A 27,370-nucleotide genomic window follows, 5' to 3' on the forward strand; every position below is an offset into this window, starting at 1 on the left:
AATGTTTTATAGTTAACCAGATAAAACCTGTGCGGTAAATGCAGCTACATCAAGTGATGTTCGAGCCTTGCAATTTAACTGCAACGGTGCAGTGTAAAATCGTTACTGGGACAACATGAATTCATATCGGTACAAAGACTCGTCACTTCAGAAATGTATCAGCAAATGTGTATGGTTGGTATTTTATGCCATGCAGAGCGCAATCCCCTCAACTTCATAGCGCAATTTGTATTTATAGGTAATGCTTTATGCGGTTACAACAATTAAAAAAAAAAACAACTTTCGTCACATTTTAAAATCCAAATATTAATATGTACTGCTTATTCTGGCAAAATCAACCCTTAGACCCCTAGTTTAGTTTTTCCACGAATTTTTCTAAATAATATAAAATTTATAAATGTGCTAAGTAAGATATATGCCAAAGAATACCTTTTTTTACACCCAACTCATAAATTCATGACGATAATAAACAAATTGTGTGTCACTAGTCCGCAGATGTAAAACTTAAACAAGTTTATTAGCTACTTCCAATTATTTTATTTTTTACAAAGTACGGTTATTTATCTTATACTAAATCTATATAAAATTGTTTTAAAACAGCCAGATGAGCATCCCAAACCCATTGATTCAAGAAGCTTTGTTTTAGAAGATTCCAAAAAGATTATATTCATAGTATATTGCTGCTGTGTACATCTACATTTGATTTGCTCCTTACAGGCTTATGGCGACAATTGCTAGGGTAACTTATTGTAGCAGTTTTACCGCCTTTGGGCAATTGGTTTTCTTTGCCACTGCTTATTTTGCTCGTAACTGTTTTTTCAAAAAGGCCACCATGAATGGAATTAAAATTGCGCACACTGTTTTGTTTTCTAGGTGGTGTATTCAAGAAAACTCCTTCAAATATTGTCTCAAGATTATTGCAGCCGTTGACGCCTGTTTTGCCGGTCTGATCATCCGCAGGTGGGCTTATCTGAGCATTAATTTCTTGCAGAGTAACAAAATCTGAACTTAAGCAGGCACTTGGTGTAGAATCATCGCCAAAAAGAGTTCCTCTGGTTGGTGTTTGCAAGTCTTCGGGATTAGTGTCTATCGGCGAAGGTGTGCGGCCTAGAGGTGATATAAGTCGTATTTCGAATGCTGGAAGCTCATCGCCAATCACAAGTGCATCCAATTCCTGATCGATTGATAATGAAAATGATAAATCCCCTTCGCTGGACACTGAAGAGTGAGACGTCTGCAGGCGGGAAGTGTTTATTTCAGATGCACACATTTCTACATTACTGTCTGACGACCGCACATCATTTTCTGTTGTAGTTGAGGAAATCATTTTGTTTTTATTATTTAGAAAAAGTACAATTGAAATATCTTTGCAGTTATGAGACAATAAAAGGTACACAAATCAAATCATTGCTTCGAAATATTAAACCAAAGAATAGTCAACTGTCAAACCGATATTGCCAACTATTTAAAAACCATGCGCCTAGTGTAGTTCAGATCTGAGTAGCTACGAGTAAATGCTCGCGAGTACTTAGGGTACTAAGTGTGATTTTCTTTTTTTGAACAATAATAATAATGCTTTTCTTTTATATTAAGTATTTTTGTTAGAAAATACACGCTTATAGCAGAAGCTGGCAAAAACTAAGATTATTAAGCATCTGGACAATAATTCTTAGTTGATTTCAAGGTAAATTTTTAATTAAATTGCCAATCGAGATAGCAAATTTGATGAATTTGACATTTCATGCCATGAAGTATTTTAAGTCATATGTTGCCAATATCTATGAAGCAATCGGCTGTCATTTTGCATGTTTTGGAGCCAATTGGATGTTTTGCAGTCAAAGGATTCAGCAGAATCTCTGCGTCCTTCATTCCTCTTCATCGTACAATATAAATCAAACCATGCATTCAAACAATCAAGAGCGGGAGCACAACGTCCTGACCCACTTGACGACATTTTCAAAATGACGATAACATAACATGGCAATTCCATGGTTGAAGTTTTCAAAAGCTTCAAGTAGTAGTCGAAAAAGACTTATGATTTTTAATAGCACCAAAAACATTTTGACGAATCCTCAAGATATATTTTGGCACCACTTCCAATGTCTTACAAATTTACAAAAAGGTTTCTCTAGGTGATACGAACAGGTCCGAGTACTTCTTTCCCATAATTTGAAGTATCGATACTTTTAGCGAGTACATGGCGGAACAACACTAGTGCTGCCAGACTAGCCGTCTACAAAACAATGAGCAAATGCGGTCTATACATAAATACCATAACATTATTTTCACGTAGGTAAACTGTTTTCGTTGAAGATTCGTGTTGGTTAGTTTATATTTAGTTTAGACATATACTATAGCAATTACACGTACATAACTCATCGAAACTTGAAAATAATGAAGTAAAAGGTGTCACAAAAAAAAAAAAAACATAGTAATTGAATACCAAAAAGCACGGTTTATAAGTGTATTGTATTACTTCGATAAGCTTTACAGAGGGGTCCTTGAGATTTTTTGTATAGAACCACTATCCGCGCTTCAAAAAAAAAAAAAAAATAACCCCCATGAGTCCAACTTCTTTCCACGTTAAACGTCAACCAAAAATTAAAACGTTATATGCCTGTGTGTTGTAAGGACGAACCCTTATCCCCATCCGATATGCCGAACTGATATACCTAATTTTTTTTCATATTTTTATTTTCATTTGCAGGCATCCGGCAACATAATAATGTCAATTCCAATGAATTGTTATTCTCGTTTAAAATTGGAAAGTTATGATTTTGATAAATGTATTTACTTTTAATTTTCACAGAAATATTTCGAATAAAAGTTTAAAACCAGGTACAAACTCGCGCCTGACTGTATAATTTGTGAATTTCAGTGAAGTTTGGAAAAAAATATATAATGTGCCAAACTATAGTGACGTTTTCGAAGGTACTTTGAAACTATTATTTTCGGAATATTAAGAGTTATAAAGGTTGTTACGAACCACTCCCTAACATCTCCACCAACCATTATATAAATCATTATACTTGGCCTAAAATAGCCCCCAAAGAAATTCCCCAATTTATTTAGGCCCAAGACCAAAGGTAAGTTAATGTCGCCTCTAAATAAGTCAGAGCAAACTCTTTATTTAAAATGGTACTATATCTCAATCGAGGATTCTGCTGTTTCCGTGGCGCCGCAATCTTATGGCGGATTCTTATAGAACTCGAACTCGAAATGAAAGAGTACAATTTTTTGATATCTCGCTTAGTTCTCGAGATATTGAATAAAAAAAAAGTAAGTTTAGTGTTAATGTTGGGGATGGGGGTTATTGTGCCTCCTTACTACATACACGCATATGATGTTTTAGTTTTGGGTTCAATGGTTTTAACACGGAAATCAGTTCTACGCAAAAATACTGTGGATTGCGTAGCCGGAGTTGGACTGATGAGGGTTATTTTTTCGAAAACTAAACGAGATATCGAAAAATGTTACTCCTACATTTTGTCTTATCTCGCCGAATTCTATCGAAACTGAAGAAAAAATTATTATTATTATTTTTTATTTAATATCTCGAAAACTAAGCGAGATATCAAAAAATTTTACTCCTTCATTTCGTTTTCTTTTGTCGAGTTCTATAAGAATCCGCTATTAAATTGCGGCGCCACGGAAACAGCAGTATTGCCGCTATAGTGATGTTCTTTTTAATATCAGTAGGTATGACACCAACCGAATATGTCTGTATACAAATTTAATGAAGCCTGAATTTAGCTATTTTATAATTTATTAATTGTTATCCTCAATTTCAGATAACTTTTGGTGCGGGTATATATGTATACCGGAATATACATAAGTCAAAATTATGAGGTAGATATACATATTTCATTTTAACTATTAATTGAGCCTGGCATATTTTCAGATTCCTCGTGTTGATGACGCTGGCAAGCTGGTGGATAAAATAAAGGAATTTGCCGACGAAGACCGATAAAAGTATTAAAGAAATATTAAAACACACACTAATTAAGCATCACTTTTTAATAAACTATGATCGTGCCGTTAGTTTTAAATCCCGGCAAATACAGCTGTATGATATATAGATAAAGACAAAAGAAGAAAGTCCATGAATATTAAAAAAAAATATACATAATTTATGGCTTTCTCCTTTTCTTATGAAAAATATTTATTAACGATAACAATGCAATAAAAGGTCTAACTTTGTTTTATCCTATACGCAAATGAAGCTCTTTCGCCCATAAAAATATAAGCCATAATGAAGTGACGCCTAGAGATCGCCACTTAAACTAATTTTTTCATTCTTAAACATTTTCCAGACGCAAAATGTGCCCAGATAAAAAGTTCGAAATGCCCTGATAGCAAATTTAAACTTTAGAACTCAAATTAACAACAATCAATCACACAACTTATCAATTTTATGGGTATTCAAAACTAAAATTGGCATGCAAGCAATAATCTATAAAATCAGTAGAATTTACAAGGGGAATCAAATTATTTATATTTTCAACAAGAAAGTTTATTTAGTGCAGCATTATTGAAATTTAGGTTTGGAATGGTCTGTTACACATACATACATTTACTATTATGAACTTCAATGATATCGCACCCTAAATACAAAAGGGTCACAAATCAAAATGTTCCTTCTGCTCAAATATGAACGAGATGTTATCAATAAAACGGTCAGCGGATGACATATGGCAAAAATAAATTTTTTGTTTTTTGGCAGGACTGTTATAAGCTTACATGGCAAATTTCAGCGTGATATGTCACATAGTTTGTTTTCTGTACTGTAAACAAGTCAAGCTCGAGTGTGGAAAATTTTGAGTTGTGACCCTTTTGTATTTAGGGTGCGATATGGTAAAAATAAATATTTTACCTTTCTAACTTTATGTTCAATTTCGAAAGGTTTAGGTTAGTTGTATTTAAAATTAATGTACGTGCCGAGAAAATACAACATGAAAAAGAGAATAATGTATGTTACCGGTTTTGATCAATTCAAACTTTTTCAAATACAGTACTGCTAAAATATCATAAAATTACTACCTTAAAAATTCTCTTGGAAATGACTGCTTGCAATTTTAATTTTAGACAATCTCACACTGATCGTTTAACTTTAGAATGTTTGTATTTTCAGGTCTGTAGCCGAGCAACTAATTTATGATGCAAAGAAAAATGCGAAAAAACTCATTGATTTACTTATACACTGCGCGTTTCTACGTTGATTTCATATAAATAATGGAAAGCTATACTTGTTTTAATTACTTTACTTTTATTATTTTATTTGTATTCTACCACTTATATTTTTATTTCCCCTTTAGCGTTTCCGAGATACTCACATAACTTAAATATAGTATACTGAATTTAAGAAAATAAAACTATTGCATTCAGTTGACTAAAAATTGTAGGTACGTCTTGTTATTTATCTTAAACAAATGATACTCCACCGCCATAGTATTCTAGACGCGTTTGTGGTTCCACGAATGCTAGCCAATCAGATGCATGTGTCGGTAATAGACCCATGCTGTGGCACTTGTACAACGCGACAGCAACGTTTGCCAAATTACCCAAAAAGTATACAAGTTTCTGACCGCTACCTTGAGCGCCTTCTGCCATTTTTGAAGTCACTGAAGTGGAAAACATTGCCTTTAGTGGTCGAATCAACATCATGCCAACCATCATTATAGGGAATATCGAAATGGAACTACCGGACATGTACATGATGAATAAGTTCATTGGGATCTATTCAATAAAATGTAATTGATTTGGTATAGAAAAAAATTTTACGTATATTTACATACCTGTTTCAATGGACCAAGCGCTAGATCCCACGATTTCTTAATGACCAACCTCTGGTCTCTTACAACTTCAGTGTGATTAACTAGTACCGAGGGATTGTAACCTGGAGGTGAAGGCAAATCAGAATTTTTGCTGAAAAAATTTATTGAACGAGTTCAGTTTATCCAAATGCATACACATAAAAATGTTTACTGTATAAAACCAACCTATTGTTGAATTCCAATGCCCACTTAAACTTTTTCGCTGATTGCTTCGATGACATTTTCTTTTCTTTTATTAAACAAATTTTCTCAGAAAGTAGCGACTGCAATTTTTGTATTTAAAGTCTAATGCTAAATTTATTAAATACCTGATAAATGAGCACAAGTCAGCTAATTTGACAGCTGTCAACAGTCCGCTATTGTGAATGAGGGGTGGTGAGTATGCCTATTTGTCAAATGATGGCGAACAGTGGGATGACTTTGTTTCTACTTACTTCGAGGTCCTATAATCGAAAAATTTGCTTTCCACGACGGTCGATTCTACGTTACCGGAACGACCCGGATTTATATCCGGCCACAGACTGTCACTCCAGCAGCATTACTCAAACATTTTTGGGGAAAGTTTATGCTGTTAAAATAACAACATATACTCGAAAAATTTGAATAATCCCATTGCCGACATTTTCTAAAAAGTCTTCAAAATATAGCAAAACCAATTCTCACATTCTATTAAAAAGACAAGGAATAATTATTTTCTTAAGCATTTTTAATGATATGGAACAGGAAAGCATAACTTAGTCTATACAAATCTATATGGATATTGCCTTGAAACGCACTAAGGTTTAATATAAGGGGCGTACAGAAGGTAATTTATGGGCCCCACGCGATGGTTCAGTGTTGAAAAGCAGTAGTGATCGCAACTGACTTAAAATGTCCAACAGTTTCGTCGTCAGCTTTTAGCTGATGTAAATGATCAAAATATTAGATTCATTCCCATGGCAGCCGGTTCTACGTTACCGGAATGACTCGGGTTTTTTCCGACCAAGGGCTGCCTCCCCAGTAACCTAGCCCTGTCTATCGTATCCCACCCCCAATCTTTCGTCACAGGAGCACCTCATTGCAGCAAGTTTGCTCCAAATGCTTCTCTTCCGGGCTGGCGTCGAACCCAACTCCGGACCAGAAGTATTTTACTGCTGCATTTGCCACACACGGCTCCACCCGAACTCCACCTCGGTTAGGTGCAATCAGTGCAATGGGTGGTGCCATCTTAAGACCTGCTCAGGCCTTAAGACACACAGGAAGTGGTCCACAAGGTATGTGGCCACGTGTTGCTCCCGCTCACAGGCGGCCCCTGCCTCAACGGCGACATTGCCCTCAGTGCCGGCACGCCACACTGCCGCCACCAACAACACCTCAACGGTAAGGAGCTCTCACGAGCAACACAACTCCCTCTCTGACCCACAACCCTCCTGCTCCTACCCCAGTGCGGGGACAAACCAGCAGCTCTTCGTCCCCCGCACAGTCTGCTCCGTGTCAGACCGTAGTTCCTCGGAACTTGACAACTGTCCAATGCAATTCTTGCAACGCAGACAACATGGATGCGTGCTCACTCCCCGAGTTACGACCATACTCCCGCGAAGCTTCAAGCTATTGCAACTGAACTGCAACGGACTCACGAGCAAGATTGACGAAATAGTCAACTTCATGAGCCGGTATGGTATCAAGATAGCTGCGGTCCAGGAGACAAAACTACACGCTAGCTCCCCCCTGATTACCAGGGACGGCTACAATGTGCATAGAAAGGACCAAGAGCGAGACAACGGCGGTGGCCTAGCGTTCATAGTCCACCATTCAGTGCAGTATCGTCTCATCGATGAAGTCATCGACCGCAGGGACAGCACCTTAGAATGTCAAGGTATAGCTGTCCGGTCAGGCGATGCCGAGCTCGAAATATATATTATTTACATACCCCCTGTCACCTGCTGCCCGGCAGGATATCTCCCTGATATTGGTGCGCTCATCAGGGGAGAAAACCGATATGCTATCGCTTGCATCAGACCACTTGCCCATTATCATCTCGATCGAGAAACCTGCCGACTTTGTTTCCGCGGATCACCGGTCATATATCAACTTTAACAAAGGTGATTGGGCCAGATTCGCGAAATTTACTGAGGACATCTTCGCAGCCCTACCCATTCCCACCGATGTGCGCGCAGGCGCACGCGCATTCCGAAAGGCGATCACAGCCGCCGCGGTTCGCTTCATACCCGCTGGACGGATCCGGGACTTACGTCCCAATTTCCCAGCTGAAGCAGCTGTTCTGGCGAACGAGCGGGATCGCCTACGCCAGGCCGATCCCGGGGATCCTCGAATAAAGGATCTCAATTCGGAGATCCGGCAACTGGTAACCCAACACAAGCGGACTAAATGGGTAGAGCATCTGAAGTCCTGTAACCTCACATCTGGTGTGAGCAAGCTCTAGTCCACCGTAAGGTCCCTGTCGAACCCGACGAAGCACAACGACAAGGTGGATGTCACCTTCAACGGTCGTACTTCGTCGGATCCGAAGAGATGCGTGAGCTACTTTAGCCGGCAATTTATACTGCATCATCCGGTCGACAGATCCAAACGTTGTGCCACCAGACGGTTGCACAAACTGTCATACAACAGTGCACTGCTTGCTTTCTCTAGCGAAAAGGTTCAGGGGGCCATCAAACTAATGAAACCATCAAAATCCATCGGCCCCGACGGACTAAACATGCTGATGTTGAAAAAACTGGGTCCATTGAGAGTAGAATATCTCACTAAGGTCTTCAATCTGTCCATGGCCACTCTCATCATTCCTGATAAGTGGAAATGAGGGAGAGTAGTCCCACTACTGAAGCCTGGGAAACACGCCATCCAAGGGGAGTCCTATCGTCCGATAACTCTCCTTTCCCCAGTAGCGAAGACGCTTGAAGCCCTTCTACTCCCACTCCTCACAGAATACCTGACTCCAGCCCCACACCAGCATGGTTTCCGAAGAGTTCACAGCACCACCACGGTACTCACCGTCATAAACACCCAGGTAAACCGCGGACTAAACCAAAACCGCCCCTGCGAGAGGACTGTCCTAGTAGCGTTGGATCTACAAAAGGCTTTCGATACAGTCAGCCACGCCACGCTACTAGATGACATTTTACAGTCACTCCCGCCAGGGCTGAAGAGGTGGACCGCGAACTACCTGAGTGGTCGTCACTCGTCGGTGATATTTCGAGACCAAACCTCTAAACAGAGAAAAATAAAGCAAGGAGTACCGCAAGGTGGTGTCCTCTCACCCTTGCTTTTTAATTTCTATATTTCAAAACTCCCCCAGCCACCAGAGGGAGTCTCACGGGTCTTATACGCCGACGACTGCACGATAATGGCGTCGGGCAATGACATTGATGGCCTATGCACCAAAGTAAACGACTACCTCGCCCGCCTTTCTCGCTTCTTCACTGGGAGAAACTTAAAACTTTCTCCCACTAAATCCACGGCGACCCTTTTTACCACCTGGACAAAGGAGGTCAAGCTGCAACTTCAGGTACACGTCGATGATACCCCAATACCGACGGTAAATAGCCCCAGAATATTGGGAGTCACCTTTGACAGCTTGCTCTCCTTCTCCGCGCACACACCGCTATTGCAACGAGAGTACAGAATCGCAACAAGGTCCTTAAGTCGCTTGCCGGCAGCACTTGGGGCAAAGACAAAGAAATGTTGCTGTCGACTTAGCAAAGCAATAAGCCGACCGGTTCTTAACTATGCTGCGCCTGTCTGGTCGCCCGGTACCAGTGATACCCAGTGGACGAAGTCCAGACCTGCCAAAATACTGCTATTATGACCGCGACAGGATATCTCCTGATGTCCCCAATACAACACCTGCATGACGAGGCTCACATGCTTCCTGTAAAGGAGCATAACAAACTGCTCAGCAAACAGTTTCTGCTAGGGTGTCACCGTAGGCCTCACCCATGCAGACACCTGCTTGAGCTTAAGCCATCTCCCAAGCACATCAGGAGGCACTTCCTCAACTACGTGGCCCAGATCCTGGACAAAACAGACAGACCACTCCAGGATCAGACAGTGTACAGACAGGCTATAAACGACATTCATCGGGAGACCCTTACACCTTCTTAAGCTCCTGACCCCCGAATGAAAAATACTCTATACTATAGAAATCATCAACAGCTTTCATTTGCTACCCAGATATGCGAAGAGTTTTTAATTAGAAAAAGTACAGAGTTGCTGTCATGTCGGTCATGCGTGGCAAAAATTTATATATGACTAAAATTTTTAGAAAGAGAATATATGCATGCATTGTTAATTTATTAGCCTAATGTACGTTACCGGAACCAGCCGGACTGATATCCGGCTAAAGACTCTCGCTCCAAGCAGCATTTGTCACTCCAGCCTTATATGTATGAGGGGTGTGTATACTGATACAACAACAACACAAACATGTCTTTTAAATACTAATATTCTTTCGTAGTTATTAGTTTTCTAGAAACGGGATCTCACTGTGTTTCCTAATGCACATTTTTTATCAAAGTATTGTGTAATTTTCCTCCTTTTCGAAACAATTGGGTACGTAACTAGTCTAAACCTTTTTGGCGATTGTTGATGAAGTGAAAACCTTTGTCCTGATATAAATCCGTATTATTCCCATAGCGTAAATTCCATTCCGATAATGATTTTTATTTCATTCAATATTTGTTTAATCACAGTCTTGTACTAAACTTCCGCATACGAAATTCTTACTAGTAAATTCAAGCATTGATTTCTGAATTGTGGTGTATGTGCATGTTTGTTTACCCCTGACTACACTTGCACTCTCTTCGTCATATGATAATGATGTAATGTAAATGATAATATTGATAATGATATAATGATATTCTCTACATCGTGATAAGTACACCAATTAGGCTCTAATCTGAACGAAAGTGTATTAGTGGATTATAAACAAATCCTATGGGATCGTCGATCTCAATTGAGAGTCGGTAAACACTCGTGATTGGTTTGCTATTTATTTTGGCACATAAGAGCGGCTCAGCCACCGAAATATTTCTCAACAAAGTGACTTGCTGTGGTTGCGATTGTAATTGTCAAGAGTAGTAACAGAGTAGTAATAATAATGAACTCGCACGCTTAAACAGATCGCAGTGCGGTCAATGAGTGCTAAATCGCCGGTTGTTTAAAACGCGCGCGCATAATTTTTAATGGGGATATACGAATAAAAAGAAACACATATACTAAGATATGTTTGTGTGCACCTAATATATACTCGTATTATTAGTAAACATTTGTTGGCATTTTCGTGAAGTGAGTTTTGAATGCAACGAAATCATAGCCACTGTGACGCCAATCGATTGCTTGTTATTGCCGATGTCGTATTGGCTTGCAACATTTTTGCGCATTTGCGGACGTACATTAACACATATGTACATACACATATGTACATATGTAAAAATGAACTGATACGTATTAAGTCAGCCCTAACAATACTGATAAAATAATTAGATTGATTGAGGTATAGAATCGGAAATGGGTTATGTGTATTACATATGTACATACACGTATTCTAAATAATGTAGCACAAAACAGCAGTGGCTTACCTTAGTGACTCAACTACATAAAAAGTGAATGAAGTGGAAGTTATGTGCATATGTATTTGTAAGTGACGATCATTACAAATGATAGTGATTGCTGATGTGAAAGTTTATATACAAACAGAGATATGTATATGCTAAAAGCCGGGAGCAGCCAAGTTGGGTCAAAATGGTAATTTCCTTTATTCGAATATAAGCTCATACAATAATACATACATACATATGTATGCGGGTGCATTAAGGGGGTAGGGTCACAAAATGGAAATTTTTTTTCTTCACTCATCTTATAGTAAATCATTTCAAGAATGTGGTGTCAAAATTTTAAGTGGATCGGAGCAGAACTCTCAAAGTTATAGCCTTTGTAGGTACTCTACCTCGAATGCGGAGCATCGATAATTTTTCAGAGTCATTTTTTCAAACGCGTTTTTCCCGAAACGACTTCTTAAAAGTCGGTGCCAATCACAACTCCGAAACTATTCAACCGATTCTTTTCAAATTTGGCACACGTTTTCTAAATCAAAAATACCTGTCACCCCCCCCCACTGTTTTTTTTTTAATTTTTTTTTTTAAGGTGGTTTTTCACTTACAAATATGGCGAAATTTTTCGCCAAAAATGCTCGTTTTACGTTTTTTTGCCACCAAAACTACAAAAATGAAAAAAAAAAAATTTATTAATGGGGGGGAGGGGGTTGAGCATTACGTCATACTTTAACTGAGAAATTCGACTTTTTTAGTTTCAGATGATTCTACGACGAATGCCGATTAGCACCGCAGAGCACCTCTCGAAAAACATATCTCCAAAAAAACTCATGGGCTTATTTGTCAATATTTTATTATTAATATTTTTTAAAAACTTATTGAAAAGATGTACAATAACATGCAACTGATTTTATTAAAGTATCTTAAGAAATATTTCTGTAAAAAATTAAAAAAAAAATGTTTCTGTTTTTACGCTAAACCCTACCACCCCCTTAATCTCAATGAACCACTATGGGTTATAAGGTTTGCTAAAAAAAGACTTCAAATTTTCGTGGACTACGTATGTATGTATATTCTCTATTTGTTTTTGTTACATATACATAGTTATATTAATACACATCTCACCAATATTTTTTAACACTGTAAACCATTTTTAGTTTATTGTTAACAGATATTAAGGTAAGATGCGTTTCCACATGCTTGACAATTTTTGCTTTGACAATTTGCTAAATAAATCGAGAGTCTGTAATTTTATTATTTTAAAAACAACATCGCAATCGTGCTCCTGCTAACGTATTCAGCAGACTTGGCTCCCTGTGGTTTTTTCCTGTCACTGAGCGGAACTGAAAAACCTATGCAAGGACGGACATTCGCCTCGATTGAAGAAATAAAGCCCCCAAGAGAAGATTAGAAAAGCACTTTCAGAAGTGTATTTAAAGGGTATGACCGTTTACCACAGTGAACAAAGTAGATGTTGATGAGTAAATAAATAGTCGATTTATTTAAATATTTAGTAATAATGAGTAGCTTTCGAATATCTACATATATTCAAAGTGAGTGCGAAATAGTGTATTCACGTTCGAAAAATGGTGATGCAGCTTGTAGCTTAAACGTATAATACGTTCACATATACATATGTAAGTAGATGATCTACTTTTTTGCGCTTTACTCAAAATCCGTGATTAAAAAGCGCGATTTCCCATACAAAATTTCTCTCCCAAAATCTGAGATTATAAAATAATCCCAGATAATAACGATACTTATTGACATACAACCCCATAATTATTACTACGAATGTAAGGAGAAACATCAAAATAAAAACTAAGTAAAATGGATGCCGGCAAAGAAAACAGGCCCTTAAACATAATTCTAATAAAATGTTTGTTAAATGTTATTAATTAGGGATTCATTTTACAGAAAAAAGAGCGTGTCCATAAACGTGTGCCCTCCTTTTACTTATTATAAAATGTAATATAGGAAATTCTATGCGTATTACTGTCATAATTTTTTGCAACCTCAGTAAACCTCGCATACGAATTAAGGGGTTAGGGGTAGTCAGAATTTTCAAAAAATCGATTTTTTTTTTTGCATTTTAAAATTATTGTGTAAAAATTTGAAGTGAATCCGACAAATACTTTTCAAGTTATTCAACAATTAACAAAGGGCGCTCGGCCGCTCCGGAGCCGATAGCAAAACTTTAAATGCGTTTTTCTCAAAACTATGTTTTTCAAACTGGTGAACACTGTAACTCAAAAACCGCTACGTAGATTTCAATAAAATTTATACAGCTTTTGAAAAACATAAAAAACTTGTGCCTGATCGAAGGATTTTTTTTTCCAAAAATTTCGATTTTTTTTTAACAATTAACTGTTGGTTTTTTTTTCTAAAATCTGGAAAAAATTTTCTGAGGCCGCCATTTTGTTCATTTTGAAAAAAAAAGCTTCGATCAGGCACAAGATTATCTATTAATAAAACTAATTTTTCTTGTCCGATTGGTTTTAGATGAATCTGCAAGGACTTGTGATGTTCACCGCAAGGGACTTCTGGAGAAACGGGCTTCACACAAACAGCGATAACTTTTGCAATTATTAATTTTTTTTTTGAAATTTTCGTGAAGTCAAGTTAAAACATGATGTTTTTATGCTATGTTTTTATTTTTGTTAAATAAATTAATTAAGTAGCAAAAAAAAATTCGTGAAAATCATCATTTTTTCGGGCCTCTGACTACCCCTAACCCCTTAAATTAGCTATTCCTTCTCCTTGTATTTTCTTCATATCATTAATAATAATTAAAGAAACCAGAAACACCGAAGTATTCCACCAAAATAATTTCTATGAAGAAAAACCTCTCAAAGCAGCATTGACAGCTAATTGTAGATTTGCAGGTAATCTTCCATATGTGAACGGGTAGATCAGTTTGGTGGATTTATAGGTGATTAATGCATATGTGATCGTATTAGTAGACTTATATATTACATATATTTTTCTGATGCCATTAAATTTTATTTTGTATACCATAGTAAATATTCCCTCGTTTTACACAAACGTTTTTAACAATGTTATAAAAATTATTCGCAATTGGTGGTATCTGTATAGTATATTTGTAAGCATCTACTGTATATTGAAAGGTATGAATTCGTCAGTAATGTTTGTTCGAAAGTGTTTTTGATCATTACTCATTTGAGTTTAGTAACGTTTGTGGGCGAAACGATCGCAAATATTACAAAAACATATATGAACATAATACACACATATAAGTATATGTGGTTAAAGCGGTATGCAAATACACAAACATGTTATTTTACTATAAATGAATGCACATTAATGAAAATTAAACGACTTTTCACATTTTAGAACGCTAGTTGTTGAGGGTGGACAGGTAAATTAATTTTTGCAATTATATAGTTGCACATATGTAGTAACTCCTAAGTGGAGAATACAGCCAACATTGACAAGAATACGAATTTAGTAAATTTGTATACGTTAACCTGTAAATACATGCTAGGTTCCTTTCAACACGATGAGGGAGCATATCGAAACAGATGTAATGGCGAGCTCGAAAATCAAAGAATAAGATGGTTAAGTCATACATACAGAATACTTAAAAACAAAGCTGCCAGTATACCGTTCCATAGATCCGTTGGGTTGATGAGGCCACAGCTGGCCTGCGGAAATTGCGAATCACAAACTGGGAATTCATGCTAGAGGATCGAACGAAGTGGGGAGCTGTAGTTGGAGAAGCAGTGGTCTGCACAAGGCTGTAATGCTAATGATGATGATATAAATGTTAACCTAAGTATTTTTTATGTACTTATATACAACACATTGGGCAAGTTCGGAACTGCACACTTTACTCAGCTTGCGAACTAAACTAAGTTAAAACGTTTAATTGGCAGGGTTAAACTCTGCTGCGAAAATTCACCACAGTTAAGCTGGCACTCAAAATTTGATATTACAGTTTAATAATAATCGTTCCTAATCGACCTGCAAAAGAACGTTAAAATTCGCTCATAATTGAAATATGCATCATTGGCCGCGATTAAATACACGACTGATTAGTTCCGTGTAACTTGAAACCGTGTAGGTGGAAACTAAAATTTAGTACAGCATTTTTAATGTCGTTCTATTATTTAAACATGTTCTCAATTTATTATTCCTTCTTTTAGGAGGAATACGCTGGGAAATTACTCATCCTCCTGTTTCTCGATACTACGAAATGGTACACTCAATTCCGCGATCAATTTTTTGTATGGATTTAAACAATTATTTAGTTCTACTGCCTCTAACTCTTTCGCCATATTTAAATCATGCTCTACATCAGTCATTGAGAGTAGATGCATCCTCATAACTTTCCTTCTCTTCGGCTGTCACCAGATTTGACGTTGACTTTGAAAGGAGCTCCAAAAGATCTTCTTCATCCTTTTTATGAAAATTGGTAAGAAAAACCGGGTAACTTGAGAGTGTCGTATAACTCGGAAATAAAAAATAAATATGTTTGTCAATATTGGAAACAAAAGCATAATGCCATGGAGCACCAATTGAACGCTGGGTATACTGAAAAAATAAAAATAATCCTGACCTTTGAAAAGAGCATCCAAATGTTTAGCATTTGTCGACAGTGCTTAACTAACACTCTTTTAACATGTCTAAATCTTGAGTCGTTACATGGTGTAGTAGCTTTGAAACATCGTGGCGGATCAACGCCTACGATCCGTCGTCCGATTGCACATTGCAATGTGGCTGGCAAAGCACCAACCGAATCTCCGTCCACAACTGAGTTATTGGGCAAACATGTTTTTGTTACTGAACTTCAATTCAGTTGAATGCAAAAATGTTACAACCACATTTACGTATGCGTGTATGTATGCATGTATGTATGTAGTACATTGCCGTATTGCATATTAATTTATGAACACATTCTATGTGGAGGCGCTAAAATTAATTTCGTCCATATACGGATAACTCTTTAAAATACTCGTATAATGACATTTAAAGCTTGGTATGCTTTTTACAGACACAATTGCATAATAGCTCTAGAATATAAAACATCGCTTTAGCTAAAGTGGCACTTGTGTGTTTAAGGCTTTTCTACTACAGCGCATTAGAGCAATAATAAGAAGTAAGAGGAGTATGAATGCATCCATTGATGTATGCATAGAGAACAAGAACAATTGATCTTTTCGCATACCAAGTTGGCAAATTAATTTATATTACTTACGATCCTAATTAAGGGGTTAGGTGGGTTTGAAAATTAAAAAAAATCGATTTTTTTTTGTCTTATTAAATAGTATAATATGTTTAAAATATTCTCCTAAAATTTCAAATTGATCCGAGCAAAATTCTACGAAATAGACCCTTCAGAATTTCCGCCCATCAGGCCATGTCAGTGCAGCGTTTCGCAGGTATACGCGTTTATCTCAAAACTCGATTTTTTAAGTCGGTGGACACGATTTCTCGAAAAGTTATAAAGCGATTTTGTTCAAATTTTGCACACATCTTTGGAATAACATTATCAAGTTATTGAACGAAGGATTTTTTTTTATTTTTATTACAACTAATTTTTTCGAGCCAACACATGACGAAAATTTGTCCAAAAAATGTGTTTTTTTGTTCAAAGTCTGTCAAAAATTCAAATTAAATTATTTTTTTTCCTTCGTCCAGTAACGAGATTTATCCATGTACTAACGAAATATTTTTCGTTTTTTGATTTTAAATGAACCAATAATGAGTTATGCTGTCCACGGCAAGAGCATTTTTTTGTGAGACGTTAAGGGAGATGAGGTACCAACGGCTGAGTTTTCGGAATTTTTAAATAAAAATTTCACAAAATACTGTTTAAATATGTATCTTTGATATGCTGAATTGTTTAAATAAAATATATGATTGTATATATTAAAAAAAAAATAGTAAAAATACCCTTTTTTTGAACCTCTGTAACCCACCAACCCCTTAAGTGAAAGTAAGTTCCTGAAAGCTGAAAAATTATATTATATAATGACATGAAATACAACATTTGGATTTACACAACTCTTCGTTTTTATGGCTAAATAACTTATTGCATTATCTTTTTTTCATATGAATCGTAAAAGCATACGCGATCTAATATTTTCGAAAATGGATAAGTTTAAAAACAAAATGGCAACCTGGTTCTGTAAGAAACTTCAGTTGTTCGTGTGAAGACTATAAGAATAAAAATAAGGTAAAGAAACTTTAACAACAACAGCATTTTGTAGGAGGGGAGCAACAGGTTATGCTTTATGCTGGTGTATCTCAAGCATAATAGATTACCAGATTGAGATTACCATCCGTGAGAGCGTTACGGGCTGTGACGTAACAAATGGATAAACAATAAGATGAACACAAATACTCAATTATTACGTGAGTAAAATCTGGATTTCGCCACCTTCTGTATTCTCTCCATCATAACCATATCTGATAAAGGAATTCCCGAGCCTTACTGCAAGCCAAGTGGACTGGCAATTAATCAGAACCGTCTATTAAAGTGATTGTTTTGCAAATATTATAGGTATGACGATTATGTCGCCTAAATCATAAATTTTTTCGGTGAACTTAAAACTTACATCCACAAGAAAAGATGGAACGACTAAACGTAAAAGTAGATCCGAAAACGCCTTAAAGTATTGTAATTGACACAACTGGTGTACAACGTGCTTGCTCCTATCTGCGCCCAAAACTACGACGGAATGCTGACGGAGAGCCATTTTTTAATTGATTGATTTAAAATCATTGTTATAAATGTAATGTAACTAAAAAGTATAAATTTAAAAAATGCTAACAATAAATGCAATACGTATTTAAATCTGCAATTAGTGCGGAGTTCTAATTATAAGCCGTTATTTGTACATACATATAAATACTGCGAATATCTTCATGCATCAATTGTAATTAGATCAATATAAAATGTTTGCCAATTTTAAATAATAAATCAATTCAATAAATTTTTCATTGTAGAGTTCAATATACACTTGTATATACATATGTATGTACATAAGCACTATATATATTTTATATGCGTACATAACTACTTAGTACATGCAGAGATGTACTGTAAGTATGGAAATTCCAACAAAGTCCTTTCTATAGGATGGGTCTTTATTGCACAACTGCTTTTGCTCTTTTCTGCGTCCATTGAATTAACCGAATACAAATTAGCCGGTGTTTGCACCCATGCACACCTGCATAACATACATATGTACGTATTTAAATATATTTTAATTTAGAGCAACAAATTTATTTAGACTCCTACACATTTAGCACACGGAGAGAAGTACAATACATGTACATATATTTGCTTAAAGTGTGTAAATACATATAGACATACTATATATGTACCTACATACATTCTACATATGAACTTCCTTGCTTATACGTTCGAGCTTTATTAATGTTGTTTTCCATATTTCCACAAAACAATTTTTTTTGCGGCATTACTACTATATAAATACATATTATATAAATAAATACACAAGTATGTGTGTGTATTTACTTAGCCAAATAATGCTCATACAATTAAGAGTGAAGATTGCCGCTACCATTGATGATGAGAGCAAATTGTGATCGCATAGTGGCTTGCGGAGAGCCAAGACAGCTATTCAATAACCAAAAATTGAATTGCAATATTTGTTTACATTTATAGGAGGAAGTTTCGATTTTATGGACGTACGCGCTATAAATGGAGAAAATTGGGATTTCATTGTTGTTGTAGATATTGTTATTTCTGGTGATTGCGATGGTTGTTGGCTGTTGAGTGGATTACAGTATGGTATGGTTTGGCAGTTAGACTTTTTGGGCAGGTTGACTGGTAGAAGCCTTTTTTTGGTTTACATATCTTTATTTGTATTATACATACATACGTATGTACACATATTTTGCTTATTCGTTCATTAAAATATAGACAAAGTTGTACAAAGTACAAAGTACATGCATACGAAACATATCTACAGGCTGTTGAAAAAATTACTTACTCGCCTTTAGCAGTTTTAGCTCTATGTGAATTTTGACCAAAGCTCTAACAAATGTAATGCTTTTAATACATTTTATTAAGATGAGTTCTCAAGATACGAAAGTACCTAGAATAGGGCATATTTAGTACTCGACAGGTTGTTGTTGGTGTATCAAATTAAACATTCGCCATAAATGTTTTGGGATTGCTGCTGGAGTTCAGTTTTTGTCCGGATATGCATACGGGTCCTTCCGGTGACTTGATAGGTCGAATCCAGTAGTTTTTTTAGTTAAAAAGAGGTTGTCTGTAAAGCCGGTTTACTCACGATAGTTTAACGTGATAACGTCATAAGAAAATACTAATTGAATGGTTGCATTTTTCAAAAGAAAATTTTAATTTTATTTGTTTGATAGATATTTTATATGGATATAGAGAATGAGTTAACATTAACATAACATAATATACTTTAACATAACATAACATAACATAACATAACATAACATAACATAACATAACATAAAATAACATAACATAACATAACATAACATAACATAACATAACATAACATAACATAACATAACATAACATAACATAACATAACATAAAATAACATAACATAACATAACATAGCATAACATAACATAACATAACATAGCATAACATAACATAACATAACATAACATAACATAACATAACATAACATAACATAACATAACATAACATAACATAACATAACATAACATAACATAACATAACATATCATAACATAACATAAAATGCTGTTCAAGCAAGGTAACGACGCATGAGCAAGATAACGACGCATTTTTTGGTGCGTGCAGCTGGCTACACAGAATTATAAGACGTTATCACGTCAAAAAATAATAATAACATTAAAACAACAGGTATTATTAACAAACTTGGTTTTATTTTAAATTCTTCAAGTAAATCAAATTAATAATAATCAATAAGAAGGCATATGCAAATACAAATACGTGAATTTATATATGTACATATGCGCATATACATACACATATACGCTCACTTAAGTAGGAGAGAGCAAGATGTCGAACGTTGCCGTTCGTTTGCTTTGTTTGCTTTGTCGTTCGTTCCGCGCTTTCGCTTGCAGTTCATTCAAGGTAACGGCAATGAGCAAGGTAACGACATATGAGCAAGGTAACGGCAATGAGCAAGGTAACACTAATGAGCAAGGTGACGGCAATGAGCAAGGTAACATTAATGAGCAAGGTAACGACACATTTTTTCGTGCGTGCAGCCTGTTAAATCGAATTATAAGACGTTATCACGTCAAAAACCGTTGGCCGAACCGTTTCTAGAACATACACACATTCATCTCATATGGATAAGTATTTTTTGCATCCATCTACTTAGATTATTCATACTTACTTGCTCGCAATGTTCAATTACACATGCACGTACATTCGTTCATGTGTTGCATCTAATATTTTTTGATATTAATGGCGAGCACGTAGGAGCACACTCGAACAATGTTGAATGCCAAAATGGGAGAAGACTCCGGCTAAAAATGACAAAGTGTCGGCCTTATTGAGCAAATTTAATGGATAGTAATTCCGTAGGAACCAATTACGCAAAATTTTATCCGTAAACAAAAAATATAGCACTGTGGGCATTTAAATAGGACGGGGACGGGTTTATGATGCGTATGGCTTTTATTGTATTTTATATAGGTATGCACATCTGTATCTAGTGACATTTCGTTGTACATTATATGCAAATGTGTCCGCTTGTGCGTTCTTACCCACACATCTAAATGTATGTTAAGGTTTAAATATACGTTTCGATAACGTTGCTCTACTTTTTCCTCACACATACATCCATACATACACATATGTATATGCGCGACTAGTACTTATGTATTATAAGCTTTTTAAAATAGAAATCTTTTAAATTTCTATGTTCTTCAAAGTGCCTTTTGTTTTGATAGACAATATGCGACAAAATATATTATACTTACAAGTGATTGTATCTCGAATTTCTCTCAGTTAACTACACCCTCAGTGAAGCATAATTAGAAGAAGGTATTTATAGCAACCTCAAGAAAGCGCCCAATAACATCAAAACTTGGAAGTTTAACGCATACATTCATAACTATGCTCATATTTATATATAAGTACTTAATTCCGAAAAAGGCTTTGAAATATTTATAAACACGTACGAGAATTTCCCCACTGTGAATAAGTCATGGCAAAGAAGGGCATTCAGGTACTACCAATTTTTATATGAAAATATTTGACCCAAATTTCCATTTCACCCAATCTAGGATGGGTAAATCAATTAATATTACATATGCACACATTAATTATGTATGTATAGACTTTTTTTCGGAAATATATTACGAACTTTTGTCCACGAAATTCGATACCGATACCAATACCAATGCTTTCGGTCCAATTTCCAATAATAGCGATTTTGGCGCGACTTCCAACTTTATACCGGTTCTGAATCGGAAATCGGTGAAATATTTCTTGAAAGCTTGCCACTGCTTTCAAACATGGTAAAAAAGTTCCATTCTTATGTTACTGATGGGATTTTCTATTCAACGTATATATGTATGTATGCACGTGTGGTTTATAATTACCTGCGGACTTCAAGCATTCTGTTTTTAAAACCGAAATAAATGATCTTTTAGGAGCTTTTAGTCAAGCAAACTTTACTCTACTTTTTCAGTATAAGTGTTTCTTTATTACGCTATTTTTGGCGTTGGTGAAATTTTGAGCGTGGTTTGTGTAAAGGAAACGACAGCAGGGACAATGATCGCATTGGTACTCAACAAGTTGGCTTTTCTAATTTTAACTTCGTACACGTTGTCGTTTTCAGTTGAGAAAGGCAAAAAGTTTCCTTAGCACCAAATGCAAAGGTAAAAGACGGGAGAGCAGCGACGCACCGACGCACCAACACAAGCAGTGGACGTGTATGTAATAACTGAATTGAATGAATAAGCAATAGCAATGGTGATCGAGATGAGAACATGCACTCACCCATTAGCTTTGCAGTGACAGAAAAAGCCTTCCAATACATTGTAGATACATTAAGACTCAAATACGAATATTTGGTGGGACGTCCATCTAAGGCGGATTTTCGGAAAATTCTTTTCATTTATTTTAGTTGCGTTTTGGATGCCACCATGATCACGTGTGTGCAGGCTTTTGCTCATTGACTGAAGATAGCGGTTACAGTTACATTAAGTGAAACGAGCGACACGATACGAAACGAAAAAGGAAGCTAGGATTTTAAGAAGACGCAGCATCACATCACAACCGTAAAAAAAGTTATTTGAAATATTGCAAAAGCCGCTCTCTTATGGGTATGCGAAGTTATATGTATATGTGAGATATGTGTATTAAAAATATACCTCATCTAAACACGTGTTATTAGCTAAATAAATCCATTTGTTTATGAGCCAATCACTATCCAAATGATGAAATACAAACTCAGCGTCGCACCAACTGATTGCATCCTATTCCCAGTATATCAAAGTATGCCGAGAATTCATGTGTAAAAATACACGTATACCGTATATGGTAATTTTCGCATAAAGGGAATCAAATTTCACACAAAAGCACAAACAACTTTTCTGAAATTTTCGTATTTTTGTGAAAAACTCGCAGAAGGAAAATATGCGCATACACAGAAAAGTGGAGAGTATAAAACAAGAGCGCGATACGAATATTGCCAATAAAAAGCCAAAAAAAGAAAAGGCAAATTAAAATTTAAAGTGGCTCTCTGAGCGAAAATGACAACCGTGTAAACGATCGCCTAGTGTGTGTTCGAATGCGAGAGCTTTTGGAGGCATACGGCGCCAAATTCTTACATCGTTTGATAAGAGAAGCCGGTGTTTGATCAAACATTTGGAAAAATGTTACCAGAGATCCAGTTTACCGGTAATTACGAAACGCACAGCCATGTGTTTTCGCATCTGATAACTCTCTGATTTTTACTAAATATTTTGGTTTTCTTTTTTCAAATAAAATATCGAGGCACAAGGAAACCTGTTGACGTAACAAAGGTTTCGAACATTTTTTGTTTTTTATTTTTATTGTATTTCTTTTCGAATGCACTTGAATATTAGTGAATGTTAAAGTTTGCGAAATTATAATTTATCGAAGAAATGATTTTATGTTTGTTGACATTTTGGAACCACACAATAATTTCTGAACCATAATTAAATTATGATCCCTAACTAATAATAAAAATGTCACTTTTGGAAAAAAATTTTAATACTCCAGCTAACGAATGTTCCTATATCTATTAATTTTTCTTCTATTTTTTAGCTGTTGATAGCATGCAAGACGTTGCATCTGATGACTTTGATTTGTTGAATGGTTTAAACTCTATTTACGAAAAAGGCATGTGCCTAGCTGTACATCGTGTGCCCCCGAACGCGTCGCCTATTGTTCCGTTAGACCAACAACAAAAAACATCAACTGAAAATGATACCAACAGTTATATTGGCACTGTAGCCCCTACAACTCACTTACTCAATGGCATTAAAATCGAAGATGCAAGTCCTACTGATTTATTCCCAACACATCCCACCACATGGCAACAACACCCAATGAATAGTCACGAGCACGCACATCATCGATTGCAAAACCATCAACATAACAAGCACCGAAACCATAATCGCCACCAAAATCGGTTAAACTCTTTCACTAGCAAATTATTGCTACAAAACTCTGACGATCCTTTAATATGTCGCGGTGCCAACAGTGTTGTAACTGCTGACGATGATCAACCACTAATAATTGCCATTTCCCAAAATGCGGGCAATCATCAAAATAATCAAATAAAGGGCATTCAAGGCAACAACTCCATGTCTGTTTCGTCAACAGCGAGCTTACAAATACTGTCTTCCGGCGCAACGTTTTCACAGCTGCCAAAAAAGGTGCCCCAAAATGGGTGTAGCTCGCTGACCAAGCAACAACTTAAAGTTAAAGCCAATCTGATGAGTGCTCAAAATCGTGCTGCCATCGAGCTAAAGAAAAGCAGCCAACAAACCGGTAGCGTTGCTGGCGTTATGCATTATAAAGCGGATGACACAAAGCTTTCTAAAAAGAAAGGGGTTTTAAAACTGCGCTTCCATCATCAAGCTTTACCACCCGAATATCTTAGCCACTATGAAGCTACACAGGGACAGTTTTCCCAGCACGTTAAAGATTCAAAGCTGAAACCGGCAGAGCTACATCCGAAAATCAAAGTTTTCCACCCCTCTAAATTACCACCAGCGAAGAGCACACACGAAAATGTTCGTAGTTGGTTGCAAAAGATTGCTGCGATCCATCGATCGGCGCAACAGTCAGACAGCAAGCCGCGCGAGGAAATAGTTGATCAGGAGCAAAAGAACCTAAAGCCTCCTACTGTAAAAGCTCTAAACGACACCAACAACAATTATCAGGTCAGCCGGATACAGACAACCAATGAATCGGTAATGAAAAATGGGCTACAAGCCTTAGCAAGGCATACTTACAATTCTGAAAAATCTGAACCGATTAAATCCTCCAGTGATAACATTGTTCCAAACCCTATGGTCCAGCAAGTACCTTCAGCTTTAGTTTTACCGAATAAAACAGCTACCGGTGCTGTGAATTCAGCTGCCATCAAAAAAGTTATGAACTATGCTGACTTACCTTATATGGGTGAAATGACACTTGACCATTCGAAGCCTCGGCGTGGTCGAAAGCCTAAAAAAGCTGACATCTGTCACCTTATATACAAAAATTACGGTACCATATTCCCTGGTACACCTAAGAACGCATTAACAGCACAGAACGCGACATTAGAAATGGATGAAGGACAACTGAGTTCCCGCATTTCTAACGATTTGCCGTTGAATCTGTGCCTACGAGATCAACCATGTGACCACTTGTCAATATCAAGTGAAGAAAGTGAAAATATTATCTGCCCTTTGAGTAGCAACTCAACCAGTAAAGTAGAGATCGAAGAGATGAATTCATCTAACATAGGATTAGAAACTATTTTAGATTCTAAATTTAATCACGTTAAAATCGAACCTGACGAGAAAAATGGTAACTCAACACATATAACGTCCTCTTTGTCAAACAAAAACTCGCCCAAAGCAGCCGAACTTAATTCGAATAATGTACTGCTACATCCTGTAAATTTGTATTACCAAAAACTGCTTTCTGGAACCTTGGTGAACGAACATAGTCAGCCCTTTGGTCTACCTGTCGAGACTATAGAAAAGGACAATCAACTCACGCTTAAGATACCCATACCAAATGGTTTGCTGCGAACGCCCAAGTCAGAGAAGGTCTCTCCGCTCCCCAATGTGGACAGTCAAGCGAACGATTATCCAGATCTCATTTCCACCCCGTCATCGATTAAATCGGATAACTCGAACATGACCACAAACACATCAGTGAGCGCTACAACTACTACCACAACCAGAACACCTACTCACCAACAAATCACGCCGCAGAAGCGTAAACGATCTGCAATTTTTATACCACCCATTCCGGCTGAAAATACAACAAATCCTGCCACCGAAGTGAGTATATGCAAATTCAAATTTACGGGCGGAGCGAAGCCATCTTTACAGGAGAAGAAAATGCTCTCTGTAGATTCAGGCGGTAACTACCGATACTACAGCGGAACGGGAGATAAATCGACTCGTGGTTATGAATTTTTTCCTCGTGAAAGTCTACAGAATTCTGCTGGTTTCCTGCCGGGAGTAAATTGTGCGGCGACATTTCCCAACACTGCTAACGAATGCTTAACAAGCGACATACCTCCACCATCAGCAGAGCTTAGCAATGAAATTCTGCAAATTCCTGAGTCGCCAACAGGAACATTGCTATTACCTGGCTCTGTAGCACTGCAAGAGCCCTCATCACCATCGCCCTTGTCCAGATCAACGCCATCGTTTTCTGGTTCGCCAGCTTTGCTCACACAACAGCTAACACAGAACCCTGAAACAATATTAAGTTTAAACTCAAAAAACGATATGTCCACGCGGAGACCATCTACCACAATAATTCTGGCAAGAGACCAATTTTCCAATGACGTATATACATCGCGAAATTCATATAACTCGTTGCAATCAAAAAAGAAATCGCGACGATCATCGCAGCGTGAAAAACTAGAGAAAACATTCAAGGAAAGGGGATTTCTTATCCAAACACAGCAACTTGAATCTGCCGAAGGGGCCACTTATTGCAAGTTTCGGCAGTTGAAGAAGTTCACACGCTATTTATTCCGCAATTGGAAGGATTACCTGCCGGAGGAGGTTCATCAAGCAAACACGGCGGAGCAAGTAGTAGTGTTGCACCCCCCGAACACGGAGAGCGATGTGAAGAAGGAGGTGGATGCAGTGGATAACTTTACTGAGCAACTAGCTGTCGAGAGCTTACTCGAGCGTCATGGATTTTTGGTCACTAGTGGGGAATGCCCTCAAAACAGCGGTCGACCGAGTACAGCTAGTAGTATGATGGAGAATATTCTGCCCGAGCAGCACTCAGCGGATAATACCGCATAATACCGTTAAGACACAGTTGAATCAAAAGATAAAATGCATTAATTTTTAAATGACTGAACAAAATATTTTTTGTTTAATAATGATATTTCAAACAAATAATTAACACTGCCAAAGAATGATTAGAATTTAAGTATACTTAAATCATTTAAAAATAATTTATTTTATACATATTTGTTATTTCGTTACTTATTTCACCGTGAAAATATATGTATATATTTGTAATATGGAAAATTTATAATACTAATCTAGTCAATGAAATGCTTTATTATCCGTGTGGGCCACTATGAAAGTAAACAATTCATTTTTATCTTTTGAAGGATGAACTTTAAGCACGAATAATTCGGGTTTGAGTGCTTACCTAAATTTTACAAAATATTCTCAGTTCATGGTTGACTTTTATTTTTCACAATAGTAAACATAAAAACTAAAATGAAATGCATTTTTTGGAAATAAATTGCTTAAACAGATTTTTTGGTACAATATCTCTTAA

General features: G+C 36.6%; 3 protein-coding genes and 1 long non-coding RNA gene across 9 annotated transcripts; 2 read left to right on the plus strand and 2 right to left on the minus strand.

Annotated features, from left to right (window-relative positions):
* Nucleotides 1-474: 474 nt before the first annotated feature.
* LOC129241133 (uncharacterized) lies at nucleotides 475-1,444 on the minus strand. The gene has a single exon (XM_054877318.1). The coding sequence runs from the start codon at nucleotides 1,325-1,327 to the stop codon at nucleotides 668-670; it is 660 nt and encodes a 219-aa protein (XP_054733293.1). The 5' UTR covers nucleotides 1,328-1,444; the 3' UTR covers nucleotides 475-667.
* Nucleotides 1,445-2,766: 1,322 nt separating this feature from the next.
* On the plus strand, nucleotides 2,767-5,401 carry LOC129243021 (uncharacterized). Of its 3 annotated transcripts, XR_008582234.1 has the most exons (4): nucleotides 2,767-2,931; nucleotides 3,792-3,849; nucleotides 3,902-3,972; nucleotides 5,132-5,401. It is a non-coding gene; the product is annotated as an uncharacterized LOC129243021 (long non-coding RNA). The 3 variants fall into 3 exon arrangements; XR_008582235.1 differs by lacking the exon at nucleotides 5,132-5,401 and having other exon boundaries at nucleotides 2,767-3,086; nucleotides 3,902-4,218; XR_008582233.1 differs by lacking the exon at nucleotides 5,132-5,401 and having other exon boundaries at nucleotides 3,902-4,218.
* On the minus strand, nucleotides 5,247-6,182 carry LOC129243020 (ER membrane protein complex subunit 4). Its single transcript, XM_054880046.1, has 3 exons — nucleotides 6,000-6,182; nucleotides 5,796-5,925; nucleotides 5,247-5,736 (listed from the first exon to the last, which is right to left on the minus strand). The coding sequence occupies exons 1-3, from the start codon at nucleotides 6,053-6,055 to the stop codon at nucleotides 5,422-5,424; spliced, it is 501 nt and encodes a 166-aa protein (XP_054736021.1). The 5' UTR covers nucleotides 6,056-6,182; the 3' UTR covers nucleotides 5,247-5,421.
* Nucleotides 6,183-10,978: 4,796 nt separating this feature from the next.
* LOC129243022 (uncharacterized) lies at nucleotides 10,979-26,969 on the plus strand. 4 transcript variants are annotated; one of them, XM_054880048.1, is made up of 3 exons: nucleotides 22,482-22,689; nucleotides 22,761-23,266; nucleotides 23,657-26,969. In XM_054880048.1, exons 2-3 carry the CDS (start codon nucleotides 23,242-23,244, stop codon nucleotides 26,878-26,880), a joined length of 3,249 nt encoding a protein of 1,082 aa, XP_054736023.1. In that variant the 5' UTR covers nucleotides 22,482-22,689; nucleotides 22,761-23,241; the 3' UTR covers nucleotides 26,881-26,969. The 4 variants fall into 4 exon arrangements, with proteins under 4 accessions (XP_054736025.1, XP_054736023.1, XP_054736022.1 ...); XM_054880050.1 differs by lacking the exons at nucleotides 22,482-22,689; nucleotides 22,761-23,266 and adding an exon at nucleotides 10,979-11,576; XM_054880047.1 differs by having other exon boundaries at nucleotides 22,482-23,266.
* The last annotated feature ends 401 nt before the right edge of the window (nucleotides 26,970-27,370 follow it).

This window comes from Anastrepha obliqua, chromosome 3 (assembly GCF_027943255.1).
Source record: "Anastrepha obliqua isolate idAnaObli1 chromosome 3, idAnaObli1_1.0, whole genome shotgun sequence".
Classification (NCBI taxonomy): domain Eukaryota; kingdom Metazoa; phylum Arthropoda; class Insecta; order Diptera; family Tephritidae; genus Anastrepha; species Anastrepha obliqua.